This window comes from Meles meles, chromosome 3 (genome assembly GCF_922984935.1).
Source record: "Meles meles chromosome 3, mMelMel3.1 paternal haplotype, whole genome shotgun sequence".
NCBI classification, from domain to species: Eukaryota; Metazoa; Chordata; class Mammalia; order Carnivora; family Mustelidae; genus Meles; species Meles meles.
Window position 1 is genome coordinate 141,473,553 of NC_060068.1, and position 14,452 is coordinate 141,488,004.

The 14,452-nt window shown below is 56.2% G+C and overlaps 1 protein-coding gene across 4 annotated transcripts in view; it reads right to left on the reverse strand.

Annotated features, from left to right (window-relative positions):
• SYNPO (synaptopodin) overlaps positions 1-14,452 on the reverse strand; it is a 66,363-nt gene that overhangs the window by 3,797 nt on the left and 48,114 nt on the right. For 3 of the 4 annotated variants that reach the window (XM_045999255.1, XM_045999256.1, XM_045999257.1), the window contains one exon: positions 4,131-6,484. In XM_045999255.1, coding sequence (XP_045855211.1) covers positions 4,131-6,484 — 2,354 coding nt within the window. Of the gene's footprint in view, positions 1-4,130; positions 6,485-11,876; positions 11,896-14,452 lie in introns of those variants that run through there. The other variant, XM_045999259.1, reaches the window with a different exon arrangement.

Here is a 14,452-nt window from a genome sequence, read left to right on the forward strand (position 1 = left end):
CAGCACGCTCTCCTGACTGGACTTCTTTCCAGCATGGGGTAGAGAGTGAGGAGTCGGTGAAGCCGAGGTGGTGAACATCTTGCAGTAGATAAAGCACTACTCTGCTATACACTACTGTACCTGTTTCCTACCTATTTAGGGACTTTCCAGTCTACAAGTTTCCATGTCATCCTTTCTCCCCCTTTAGATGCTCACAGCATGCTGATGTGGTGGCTGGCATTATGATACCCAATTTACAAGGATGTACACGAATTTCAGATGTGTAAATAACTATCTGGTGTGTTCTGCCTCATGAGGATGTGTGCGTGTGTGTGTGTGTGACTGTGTGTGACTACCTTCTGCTCAAAGGCCACACCATGCTAAAGCGGTTTGGAGAACTGGTTTGAAAGTGGAGGACTTGGGAATCACGCCCAGTTTGTATCTGCTAAACCTTCCAACTCTTCATCCAATCAGATTACAGCAGTAAACCAGTCCACTCAGCCTTCGATCCAATCTAGATTCACCAGCAGTCATTTCTCAGAGTCCAGACCTAGCCAGTCCGTTCAATGTCTTCTGCCCGATCAAAATCTAGAACCATTCATGGATCCATTCTTTCATCCAATCAGTAATCAGCCACAGTCAAGCCTGCCAGCCTCTCATCCAATCAGAATCTGATTTCTCCCAATCAAAAGGAAGTAGCAAAGTGTTATGTTTTCTCCCTACAATGCAGCAGCTACTAGATGACCTGACCCAGAATGGGGTCCCTTAAACAGTAGTCCGTATAGGAGATTTTTTCATGGGATAGTAATGCTGGAGGGACCCTTAGGGACCTCCTGGGGACAACCAAGACCCCAATCATCAATTTGAAAAGGTAAAAAGCTCAGCATAGGATCCACCCCTTTCATTTCCAGGATCAAAGCTGTGTCTGTGTGAGCCAGAGACACTGGGACCTTCTCTGTGACACATCCCAGGAAGCTTTCAATCACCCCAGCTGTGGGAAATGCAGTGAAGAGTTCATGATCCCAGCCCGTCGACAAGTCTGGGGCCACAAGGACCAGGGCTCTGCAGCTAGGAAAAGGGCAGGCTGGGGCAGGAAGAGTTATACCTGTCTGAAGTCTCTAAGTGTTATCTCTGCCTTCGGTGGCCACAAGGGGATGGCTAGACCAGTCAGTGGAAGGAGGAAGCAACAGAACGGACTTCCCAAGCCTGGGGTGGACTGTTGGGCAACGGTAAGCAGTTCCACATCATTTGGAGGTGGGCCAGAGCCTGACCTCATCAGAACTGCCATGTCTGGGTACTGACTCTGTGTGTGCAGCACAGGAGGTGGGGTGCACAGTACAGAAAAGCTGTGAGAAATCAGGACTGTTCACTTTCTGACAAATCCCTCAATGTCTTATATAAGCCAGAACTCCCTGGAAATGCACATGAGTGAAAACTCAGAAACAGCGCCCACTTAACCCAGCACCAGCCCCACTGCAGGACATGTGTGTGGGGCGAGGGCTTGGGCAGAGCAGTCAGACAGGAACTATCAAAGACCAAATGGAACTAGCTCCTAGATTGCCTTCTGCAGCCCCCTTCCTTGGAGGGAAGGGAAACTGAGGCCCAGAGGTGAGAAGGGGTTGTCTAAGGTCACACAAGGAGTCAGGTGGGGACTACAACCCCTTCTGACTCTTGATGCCAGCTTGTTCCTCTCCACCAGGGGCAGGAACCATTTTCAGGAGCCCGGAGGTGATGAATATGGGAAACTGCCAGATTAAGATAACAAGGAGAGGGGGAGGGGGCCTGAGGGAACCAGAAAGTATATGCTCTGGCTAAGGGCATTTACATTCCACTTTCAAAGAATTCAAACAAACCTGGACTGTAAGGGGCTGTGGGTTTTCCCCATGCTCTATAAGCTTTTTGGCCAAACTCTGGAGGAAGGAGAAAACAAAAGAATTTCCACAGGATTATGGTTCCCTACGTCCTGACCCAGGGAAGAGAGAGGGCAGCCCTGACTTCCAAGCCACCACACATCCGTACCCACAGCAGACCCAGAGTCACAAACAGCCCACAGAGACACGCCACACACTCACACGCAGGAACGGAGTCGTCCAACCCCCCTTCCCAGGCCAGAACCAGGGAGGAAGGGGGGAAGAGCCTGGACCACCAGCCAGGGAGCGCGGAAAAAAGAAAGAAGACAGATTTGAGGCTGAGTGTATTGAGAACAGGAGAGAAAACAAAGTTGGGGGAAGAGCTCGGCCAGCCTGGCCGCGGGAGCTGCAGGATGGAGAGTGGGCTCTTCCATTGCTGGCCCTCGCGGGTAGAAGGGATCAGGGGTCTGGGGTAGGGGCTTCACTCTGTCCTGGGAGGGGCCTGGTGTGAAGAAGCTGAGCTCACTTACGACTCCCCCATGCATGCCCCCCAGTTCCGGGCAGAATGAACTCACTAGGAAGGCACCCCTCTGTTCCCATGGAGACGAGCCCAGAGCTCACGAAAACTGCAGGCTCAGCCCAGCACGGGCACCGCCTCCACCACCCTTCGCCCCGCTGGGGAGCCCAGAAATAGGGCCGGGGAAGAGAGAGTGGGTGGTGCTCGGCCCCCAGCCTTGGGAGGCTTCCATCTGAATTCTGCCTCTTGCGTCTGTATTCTCACACTGTCTCCCCCAACAGAGCCTGGTTTCAGGGCTGGCTCACCTCAAACATGTCAAGAGGTGGTGAGGATCTCACCCTACGTGACTCAATACCCTCATGTATGGGGAAACTGAGACCCAAAGATATACATGGAATTAATCTGGTAGAATCCAGATCTCTTAAATCCCAGCCTTTTCCTCAAAACCTTAAGGTCTCCTCCTCCATCCCACCACGAGGCTGTGCTCCTGCCTTGGCTTCTATTTGTCTCCAGGCTGTCCCAGCCCAGGCTTCTGGTTCCCTGGCCTCCTGCAGCGGCTTCCTCTAGCAATACCCTCCCCAGAACGCCCTCACGGACCTCTCATCTCCAGCCCTTCTATGGCCAACAGCCCATGGCCTCCCCCTCTTTTCCCCAGGGGACTGTCTTATCACTTACAAGGCCTTTCTCCCAGAGCACCAGCCTATTCTCTCAATCCTCACAGACGGTCACAGCTGGAAGGGCACTGACTGGGTAAATAAGAAAACTGAGGCCCAGGAAGGGAAAGTGACTTGGCTGGACTCACAAAGCAAAGGGGAGGCTAGGATGGGACCAGACCCTCCTCTCCAGCCTCTCTCCCCGGGGCGCCCACCACTATGCAGAGATAGCTGCTTTTAGTGGGGCTGATTTGGGCTGAGGTTGAAGCCTGCCTAGCCAATGGGTACGCTGCCGGGGGCCCCTCTCACTGCACGCCCACATCTGCACCTCCTTCTCTCGGGGACTCCCTGGGACCTTGCACGCCCCAGCACACAGAGGGCCAGCCAGGTGGCACCGGGACCAAGGTCTCATCCCCAGCGCGGAGCCAGGTGTCTGGAGAGGACAGGGAGGCAGGGGAGCAGAGGGTCGGGATGGAAAGCATCAGACAGCAGTCGCAGGCTAAGTCCTCATCCAGCAGAAGAACCCACGAGAGGAGAAAACATGGCAGCCGGGACAGAGCTTTCTGAAGCAGCGGAGAGGAAACGGCGTCCAGAAGGCAGAGGTGGAGGAGACAGGCCAGTGCAGGTAAGAAGCCAGTGACAGGCAGAAGGATGCCAGGAGCTGAGGCAGCTGAGGAGGCGGACCCGTGGCTGGCTGGCTGCACGGAGGCACTGGCCGGCTGTTTGTTCCAGAAGCCCACGGGAGGGTCCCCTTCTAGGCCATTCCCCAGCAAGACGCTGGCATCCCCACAGCTCACAAAGGCCCGAGGGAGCCCCCAGCCTCACTGCGGGGAGCTCGCTCTTCGTTGCCCTCCCCCCGACCCAGTATGGGACGGCGGGTCCCTCAGACATGGAGTCTAATGACCCTTGCGGCAGCTGCAGCTCAGAGAGCAGAGGCGACTTGCCCAGAGTCACAAAGCTAGCTGGTGGCAGCATCGACCTTTGAGCCCCGAGGCCCCATACTCTTGACCCTCAGCTCAGTGCCACTTTCAGCCACATCTGCTCTCCATCCAGCCCTCAGAGAGGGGGTCCTGCCAGGCAGTGGGATCCCTGTGGGGTCCTCTACTTGAAGCAGAAGGAAGGCTTCCACACCTGAGCCTCGATCCCAGCATTCCGGGTGGAGAAGGAGGGCCTGGGGGCCTGCTTGGCGCGGGGAGACCATGCCCTGGAGGGCGACACAGGGGAGATATCACTGCTATAGGTCGGGCTCACGGCTGTGGGCTGGAGGCCGTCCTGGCCGGGGGAGCTGTAGAGACCCGGTGAGGAGCGGGAGGCCCGAGGCAGGGCTGGGGACGCCGGGAGGGCCCCCTTGGGGAGGCTGGGCACCAGGTCCAGGGAGCTCGGCTTGGCGGGAGAGGCGGCTCTCGGCGAGGCCTTGATAGGCTCCTTGATGGGCGAGAGGACGAAGAGTGAGGGCCGCAGCTGGTAGGCTGGCTGCTTAGTGGGCTCGGGGCGCAGGACCCCATTCTCGGGTAGGTAGCCATGGTAGAGGGAGGCGGGCGGGGTCCGAGCTGGGCTCCGGGATGCCACTCGGAAGCTGCCAGGAGCGTTGGTGGAATATTTCCAGGATGAAGGCAGGGACATGGTGGGTGAAGGGCAGCGGGCCATCTCGGTGTGGCCCGAGGACTCGATGACGTACTTTTCCATCCGGGACTGGCGGCGGGCGTAGAGCTCAGCCCCCTTCCCGGAGGCCTCGGACAGGTTCTGGTTGGGTTTGGGCTTCGGTTTGGCCTGGATGCGCGGTGACTTGAGGCACGAGGCCCACTCCGGGAGGACCTCCTCGGCTGCCGCAGGGCTGGCTCTGTCCCGGGGTGCTGACTCCTGCTGAAAGTTGGAGGCCTCGGCTCCCAGTGCAAAGGGCTCCTCTTCCACGCCTGCCTCCCCCTGGTCCCTCTGCCTCCGCTTCTCATCAGCCGTCTGCACAAGATCCAGCAGGTCCGGGTTCGGGGTCACCTTGGGCTTCTCCACGAAGGTGAACATGGATTTCCGGCTGCCCCTGCGGGCCATCGACTCCTCCAATATGCCCGTCTTGCTGGCAGGAACGGCCTGGCCCTTCAGAGGAGAAGGCTTGGGGTCAGAGCTGGGGTATAGGGCAGAGTAGGAGGGGGGGGACCTAACCCGGGAAGCCGGGGGGGCCGTGGACAAGGTCTCAGCATAGGTTGGGGGTGGGGTGAAGTTCCCCAAAGGGCGTCTCTCCAAGGCTGGGCTTCGCTGTGCCACAGACCTCCTTTCCACCATGGGGCTATGGGACATCATGTGTCTCTGTGGCCGAGGGCTCCTGTCTGCCATGCTGGGGGGCTGGGGAGTCAGGGCCTTCTCTCCGAGATGTCGTCTCTCTACCATGGGGCTCCGCTCTATCTGGCTGGTGCTTCCTGACCCCTGGATCCCGAAGGGTCTGGCGGTCCTATTGACCACTGACGGGGGCTTGGCCAGCGTGAAGTGGACCTCGCTGTAGAGCTTGGCGGGAGTGGCCGTGGCTGCCCACACGGACGTCTCTTGTTCCGCTGACCCTGCTGGGGCGCTGGGTCGTAAATCGATGAGCAGGGAGCTGGACATGAAATCTGGGGCCGGGGTCCCGGAGCTGGAGAGGGGAGTTGTTTCTCTGGAGAAGGTGTTGGTGGTGGTAGGTGGCACTGACTCCTTGTCAATTAGGAGCGTGCTGGGTCTCACCTCCGCAGCCGGTTCTGGTGGCTGCCTGCCGGAACACAGGGTGCCGGGTTTGGAATCGGACACCGTGCCATTGGGAGGGAGCTGAGCCTCCGAGGGCTGTGGGCTGCTTGAGAGCGGCGGGCTCTGTGGGGTGATGGGGCCCGGCGGGTTCTGGTTGATGTCTGCAGCCGGCAGGCTGTGGTTGCTGTTCGAGGTCGGGGTGATGAGGGTGTCACTGAGTGAGGAAAGGTTCTGGTTGACATCTGTAGCCGGGCTGTGGACCTCAGCCGTCGGCGGGCTTGCTGGGCTCTGCTGGGCTTCTCGGTTCTGGGACAGGTGCAGCCCGTTGGCCGTCAGCAGGGCGGCGTTCTCCTTCAAATAAACCACCAGCGGTACCTCCTCCTCCTCGCTGGCCACCTTCTCCAGGTGCCGCAGCAAGTTGGCTTTCTCCGAGCATCCCTCCATGCTATGAGCAGGGACCCCTGCGTCGGGGCTCTGGCTGCTGGCGTTCCTTGGAGGGCCTGGTTCAGGCAGTGAGGTGGGACTCAAGCTGAGCCCTGAGGCATAGCCTGCGGGGCTGGCAGGGGGCGCTTGGAGGGACTCCTGGCTGGGCTTCTGTCCCCTCCGGCTGTGGTTCTCCAAGGTGAACTCGTTCACCCTCTGCCGGCGCCTGTTGAAGAGCTGGACGCCGCGGGAGTTGGAGCTGGGAGGGGTGGTGAGCTGGGCTGCGATCTGCTGGCTGCGGGCCTTGGCCTCTTTGAGATCTCGCTCAGTAAGGCTAGTGCTCAGGCCCAAGGCTGCAGAGAGAGACAGAGGTCCAGTTAGCAAATGGGAATGCGAGCCACTGGGGGACAGAGACAGACAGATGGCCACTGTGTCCCTCCTACTGATGATCTTTTCCTCTGGAGTCTGATCTTTACTCACTGTTTTCTGGAATCCCCTCACCTCATGAAGATCCCTGCCCCAATAATCATGGCCCAACTCAAACGCTAACACCTGTGTAAAACTTCCCCTGATTACCCCTTCAGCATGACCCGGCCCCTCATTTGGCTTCCCCCCAAGGCTGTTGATACTGCACTTTATCAGACTCAGTAAGAACACATCACCCTCGCAGCAGAGGCCCACTCCATCCCTGACTCATCCCCTACCACCCTTCGCTCACTAGGCTCTGCCCTGCTGGCATTCTTTCAATTCCTTGAAAATGTCAAGTTTGTTCCTGCCCCAGGACCTTTGCACTTGCTCTTTTCTCTGCTTGGAATGATCTTTTCCCAGGTGGCATTCCATGTTGGTTCCTTCTTGCCAAACAGAATTTGCTTGAATGTTCCCTCTCTGGAGGAGTCTTCCTCTATAATCAGTCCTCTCCCCTCCTATCCCATCTCTTTACTTTCTTCAAGGCATTTACCATCATTTGTAATCACCGTTTCCTTGTTTATCATCAGACACCTTACCTAGAATATAAGCTCTAACAGGGCAATGACCTTGTTTGACCTGGTCATCATTCTGTCCCCTGCCCTTAGAATACTGCCTGGCATAAAGGGGGCCCTTAGTAGGCATTACCAAATGCATGAATGAACCCCCAGGACATTTTCTATGTGCCTGTCTTAGGGCCCTTTTCATTTTCAAACTCATAGTATAATCATTTGCTAACACTAACAGTAACACATTCCCTTTTTAGAGTAGGGAATGCATTCACATGGTCTAAAAATTCAAAAATTAAAAAACCAAAAAATGTCCCTCCACCCCTGAGCACCCCCACCACAAATCAGTAACAACTGCAACCAGTTCCTTCTTACAGTTTCTTCTTTTATTTAAATAGTTGTTTTAAAATTCTCATATTTTAATATCATGAGAGTAGGGCATTCGGCTGATTTTTCAGCAGCAACTATACTAGAACACTGCATTACTTGATTTTGTCCACACAAGAACACTGGGAGACAAACGTTACCTGCCCTTGTTTTACAGAGCAGAAAATGAGGTCCAGATGCTTTTTGTAAGTAATTCACCCACGGTCACATGGCAAAGAGCGGCAAGGCTGGGCTCAAAACCAGTTCTTTCTGGGTTCACAACCCATGCTTGAGTTGCCCATTTGTCCCAATAGGTCCCTTTGGGATATACAGCAGACGGAGTCAGTGGCTGGGGACGGGCTCAGTCTAGGGCTGTGGAGTCTGGGGCCTGAGGTTGGTGATCAGGCTATCAGGCTGGGATCAGACCCCTGTTAATCCGTAAGTTCACTGCAGGCAACCACTTCTCTTTATATCCCCAGTGCCCAGCTAGCACACCGTTGGTGCTCAATTTATGCTTATGGAACAATGAATGAACAAAAGGACCAGTGGACAGATGGATGAGATAGCCTGTGGCCATGGTCAATAGCTCCGTCACTGGCTGGGAAAATTCCTCCCTCTGTCTTCCTCCCCTTACCCCTCCTTACTGTGGGAAGCTAATTAGTTCTTGAGGAATCTGACCCTGCCCTCCCTCCTACCATGCCCTCATTAGCACTGGCCATGACATGCTGAACGGGTCTCCAGAGACAGTCTTTCTAGGCATCCTGCCAGCGAGGCTCAGAATTCATGAGCTGGAAGGGCCCTTAACAGAGGAGCTATTTGACCACCACCCCCATTACATAGATGAGAAAACTGAGGCCCAGAGCGTCACACTAGGGTTTACAGGGAGGCCCACACAGAGGAGAGGCTCTCTGGTCCCCACCTCCTTCTCCCCTCCTCCCATCAGGATCTGGCTCCCCACCCACACACACCTGTGCCCACCTGTCCAGAAGAGCCTACCCTGTGCACCCCGACACCTGCTCCCTCCTGGTAGGACTCCTCTCCTGCCTGGGTTGTCCCATCTCTAAAAGATGAAGGATTTGCGGGTTTGGCCAGGCTGCCGCCCGGAGCTGGATCTTGAGTGGGGGCACACAAGCCACACAGGAGGGTCCTGAGCGGTTGCTGGGCTCAAGCAGTGTTCACCTCCTCTGCTCTGCTGAGAAACCAGGACTCCTGGCCGGAATCCGGGCTTTGCCGTTTGCTACTTGTGCGACCTTGGCAAGTCTCCACACCTCAGAGCCAGTTTCCTTAACTGAGGAGCAGTGATAAAAGCTCTGACGTTAGGGTTGCAAGGCTGCAGTGAGTTCACGAATGCCCGCAGTACTCATTGTCATCAAGCCCCGGGGGACAGGGCACAGGGTGCATGCTATCCCCGGAGGAGCTGCTCCATGGTGACCATACTCTACTGCCTGGAAGGGGTCAGAACTTTTTCTGGCAAAGGAGGTTCATCCCTAAGATCAGGATCCTGAGAGGGGATGTGACTCTCTTAAGGTCACACCCGCAGGGGATTCCAGCCTTATGGAGAGGCAGGGATTACTGCCCCAAACCACGGAGCGTCAGGGTCTTGGGGATGGCCGCCACTGGGTCCAACTACCCTCGTAATTCCTGTGTCCCTAAGACCACACCCCTGAGTTACAAGCCTCTGTTTACACACTCCACTGACAGGGAGCTCACTACCCTAAAGAGCTGCCTTCCACTAATGCGTACTTCTTTGCTAAAAAGTCACTCTTTATGTGAACTCCCAACCTCTACTGCCACATAGATGAAAAGCTTTTTCTTTCCAACCTGAGAGCCCTGTAGAGATTCACAGACACAATTCCCCTCCCCATGGGGCATGGTCAGGATACACATCCGTCGTTGTCGTCCCACTAGTGTTTCCTATGACACAACTGCTAACATTGATTACACACATTATCTTATTTAATTCACACAACAATGCTGTGAAGCATTAACTATTATTATCCACTTTGTAGTAATGAGAAAACCAGGCTTGGAGAGGTAAAGTGAGTCGCCTGAGGTCACAGAGCCAGGAAGTAGCGGAGCTGGCTCACCTCAGCTCTGAGTGACTCCGGAGAGCACCAAGTCTTCTGGCTAACTCTTCCACAGCCTGAGGCTCATAGAAAGTGCTTCAGGGTTTGAATAATCCAGACCTCCCAATGTCCCCGCACTTGCCTGTTTTTCTCCTTGCTTCTCTGCTTCCATCCTGTCCCCAGACTTGTTCTAAAGGCCATGGGTTTCGAAAATGCTCAAAATGTCAGAGCATGAAGGGCCCTTGGGGGCTAAGCAGGCCTGGGAGGCTGAAAGAGGGAAAGAGTGGCAGAGTAGGCCTCGGGCCAGGACCCTGTCTGCTGACCCCCAGCTGGGCTTGGAACTCTGCCCAGTCCCCCTGCTGCTGTTCTGGGACAAGAGGAGGGCAGCAGAAAAGGCCAAGGGGTGAGAGAGCCCTGCCTCCGAGAGAGCTCCCGGGCCCCCCCCACCCAAGCCTGCGGTGACTCCACGGAAAAGGAATCTGGCAGGAGGCTTGGGCAAGACCCTGCCAGCGATCCAGCCGATTTCTGCCACTCTGCACAAACAAAGCTGAGAGAAGGGGGGCTGGGCCAGCCATAGGCACCCCAGAGTCCCGCACTTCAGGGCACCAGGGGAGGGGGCCCGAGTCCCCCAGAGCAGGAACTGGTGCCCCTGGCCATGCCCCAACCAGCCAGGACCTAGATGGGGCTCCCCGAAGCCGGAGAAGCAGGAAGCGGCCAAAGGCCATGGGGGGACAGGTACCTCGATTGAGCTCCCCCATTTGCACAGCTGTGGCCTGTGCCTGTATCAGCCACGATGCCCCCCTCTTCTCAGGACGGGGTGCTGGCCCTTGAAAGACCCATTCTGGACAGTGGATCAGGAGTTCTGAAGACAGGCCTTAGGGAGAGGAAGGGGTGAGGGCAGACACAAGGAAGAGCTGCCCCGGGTCAGGACACCTGGGTCCCACAAGGGTAACTCCCTAAGTGTGGGGGAGACAAGAAGCCCCAAGGGCAGCTGTCAGAATGAGGACCACAATGGCAATCATGCAGCCTCCGCCACTGCCCAGGGGCCGCGCTGCATACTTTACACCCATCCTCCTTCTCAATTCTTGCCCCAAACTCTGAGAGGCCAGCCCTCTCATTCTCCCGAGTTGGCAGATGAATCTGCAGCTCAGAAAGACCTATCCAAGTCCGTACAACTTGCAAGTAGCTGAGCTGAGTTTCAGAACTCTGAGTCTGGTTGCTGAGTCTCATTTCTTAAGCGTTCTGCCTTCTAGACCCAGACTTTGGAGGGAGGGACACCAAGAGAGGCTCCAGAGCACCTGGACAAGGCTCTGCAGGACGGCCTGTTTCTCTGCCTCACGGTCCGTGTCCCCAGCAGTGCCCTCTCCCCTCTCAACTGCCTAGAACAAGCCATGCTCTCTCCCTTTTTTCTCGAAGGAGAAGAGCTGATAGAACTCATTCTTACTAAGGTAGAAATGACTGCTAGGCAATGCAAGACCAGTAGAGTGGAGAGAGCATGGTAAGGGGAGTCAGGAGATCTGAGTTCCAGTTGTGCTTAGGCAGAGATAAGCCCTTTCTCCAAGCCCGATCACCCCTGTAGGCAATTGCCTGGTCTGCTGACCATCAGGCCTGTCTGGATGGAGGATCTGAAGGAAGGAGGTGGGGCAGGGGAAGGGAGGCCAGAGCAGAAGTTCAGAACAGGGAGAGAATTCAAGGAAATGCTTCTTCACACGGCTACCGTCAACGGGAGTACCCAGGCCCCACATAGGGTGGAGTGGGACAGGGAGCCAGAGGAGGGAATAGAGACTGGCTGGAGGCAGCCCATTGTGGACGCCTGGGAGTCTTGGCAATGGGACAGGTAAGCAGGCTGGGTAAACCGCCCCCCTGCCGGGGTCAGAAAGGAACCAATGGCTGGCCGCTACACAACCTCTGGCTCAGCTAGGGGCAGGAAGATGAACTGGGCCTGAGTAATGGCCTGGCCGCCTTGCCAGCCCCTACCCCATCTTCTCCCAACTGCAAGAGGAAATGACACGGCCTCTGTTCCCTAGGGAGTGCTCCAACCATGCCAAAGTCCCAGGGAGTGCAACCTGACTGAATCTCAGCAGGCTGCCAGCCATCCTCTCAGGAGGAGAGCAATTCATACTAAGGTGAGGAGGACTGCCAGGACATGGGAGATGCATAAGAACATAAACAGGGAGCCCCAGACCTAGCTCCAGCCTTGCCACTAACAGGCTGGCAGAAGTCATCCATACCTCTTTTCTTGATGCCCAGAGGGGAGCTGAGACCAGAGAGGGAGGCCAGAGGCCCTAAGTCACACACCCCAAACCACAAAGGCACTGCCGTGTGCTCCTCTTACTCACTCCAGCTGAGTCCTCCCTGCAGCCCAGCTTCCCCCTGGATGCTGAGCCGGCCTCAGTTCTCAAAGCCTCCGGGAAAGGCAGCCAATTGCCCCGCTGACAAAGAGAGGAAAATCCCACTTCCAAGGCAGTGCGGGAGCTGGATGTGACTTCTCTCCTCCACAGATGACTCAGCCCGGCTCTTTATCAGGAAAACCGATTTTGCAACAGCTTTTTAAATGGCCTCTCCGCCCCCCCAGTCTCTCCTCCGCCAATCTACCCGCCCCGTGATGCCAGATTCATCTTCCTCTGCCTGGCTTCGCTCATTTCTCTCTCCTGCCTCCCCAGGATGTGGAAGATCAAACAGCAAGTCCCCATCCCGGCATTCAGGGCCCCTGCCACCAGAGCCTGCCTGAGGGCTTGCTAACCTGCTCTCTGTGCCCTCCCAGCGGCCACAGAAAACCCAAGGGCTCCTGTGTGCCCCCTAGCAGTTCCCGCCTCCCCTGTGTGGTCTGCACCTGACCGGGGGCCCAAAGTCTTCCCTTCTGTATTCTCTCCTGTCCCCTGCACCTTCCACGTGCGCTTGCAGAATAACAATAAAGTCAATGAAGACGACAATAGCCATCATGTGAGGAGCACCAGCCGCTGCTAAGCGAAGGCGTGAGCCTGTATTTTCTCAATGAAACCTCTCCCAACTCACAGGGGAGGCTCCCTGACCTGTGTTGCGGAAAAAGAGACCCACAGCATTAGAGAGCTCACCCCGGGTCCCACAGCCAGCAAGGGGCAAGCAGAGCAGAGTTGGAGCTGGGAGTCTGGTGCCAACCAAGCCTGGGTCCCCTCATTCTGAAGAGCTCATTTTCCCCATCCCCTGTTCCAGGCTCAGCCCAACTGCTGCTTCTTCCAGGAAGAACTCCTGAGAGCAGTGCTCCACCCCCACTCAAGCCGGCCCCAGGGCCTCAGAGCAGAAGGGGGTTAGAGGAAACAACAGGCTGAGAAAGTTTAGGAGCCAAGGCCTGAAGGGAAGCAGGCCTAGCCTAACTCCTGGCATCTCTATCTGGAAGTGGGTTGGGATCAAGCAGGCAGAGTGGGTGGGTTGGGGGGAACCTAAGAAGAAGGCTGTCAGGTGGGCGTGGGCCTTAGCTGGCAGCAATCCCTTTAGGCCACAAGCACTGCTCATGGCTGGGCCTCTGCTGTAGGGTCCTTTCTGCCAAGGACCAGGAGCCACCACCCCTCTCCTATCTTCTCTACTGGCCTAAACACCGATCTACAATTAGATTTTCAGGGACTTGAACATGGTGACCCAGAAAGAGGCAGGCTTAGCCCCAGGTGCACAGCAAACTGGAAAGGACTGGTTCACAGAGATCCAAGCTCAGACTCGGGCCCCCAGTTCCTAGTCGAGCCCTGGTAAGCCAGGCCTGCCCAGCCAAGTCCTCTCCTGTTGCACCAGCCTCCATCACCCCAGCCCTGGGAGCCTCCGGAATACGGAATACGGAAAGGACTGCCACACCCTGCCCTTCCAGACAGAATGTTTCATCCAGGAGACAAAAGGCGGTGAGCCAGCCTGGGGAGAGATGGCTTCCCCGAAACTGCCTCTGCCAGGGGTGTGGTGGGCCTAGTCCATCTCTGGGTCTCCAGCACCCAGCCCAGGGCCTGGCACGCTGGGCCCTCCGCAAAGATGCAGCCCTTTCTCTTGGCCTATAGCATCCTGGGGCCAGAGTAGGTCTCCATCCTCTCTCAGTGCCCCCACACTCAGCAGAGGCTGGCACCCATTCAGTGTGTGGAGGAAATTAATGACTGAAGGATGAGCCCTCCCCAAATCCAAATCCACCTTCACAGTTTGCCCCACCATTCATTCAGGGAGCCAATTTCTAGAAACCTCTAGATCTCAGATTCATCTAGATTCTAGATCAGAGCTCTAGAGGGTACTTCCTGGAAGAAGTGGGGAGAAGGAAGGAGGGAGGGGGCAACATGTCTGTGGCTGAAGAGGGAGACGAAACCTCAAATCACAGGGTTTGACCTAAGAGGCAGACTATTCCATTAAGCACTGAGAGAATTAATTAGGATGAAGGAATCCCAGAAGGCTTCCTGGAGGAGGAGGCATATATATATATATATATATGCTCTAGGTCTTGAAAGATGGCGCTGTGGAGGCATTCCAAGTAATAGTGCCAGCCCAGCAGAGGCTGGCAGGCTCAAGGCAATCCCCACACCACTCCCCTCCACCACCCCTACCTCAAATCAAGACCAGCTGGAGAGGAAGGCACCTTTGAGAGGAACACAGCCCAACGTTGGGCTTGCCCGGAGTCTGAGAGTGAATGGGGTGTTCCAGGGAGAGTTCCACCAGAACTGTGTACATTACATGGCACATTCCCCCAGGGGACCAGCGGCACTGTGGTACCTGGGCCTCCAGGTGCATTACACAATTGCCCTACCGTCCGGGCCGCGGATTCAGCCTGACCCTCCTCTGTGTCCACCTCGGCCTCCTCAGCCATCTGTCTGGGCCGCTTCCCTCTTATAGGAGAGGCTGCTGCAGTGAAAGTGAAGGCCAGCACCCTGTGGTAAATTCCCCACATTCCTTCCTCACAGAAAAATAAATAGCC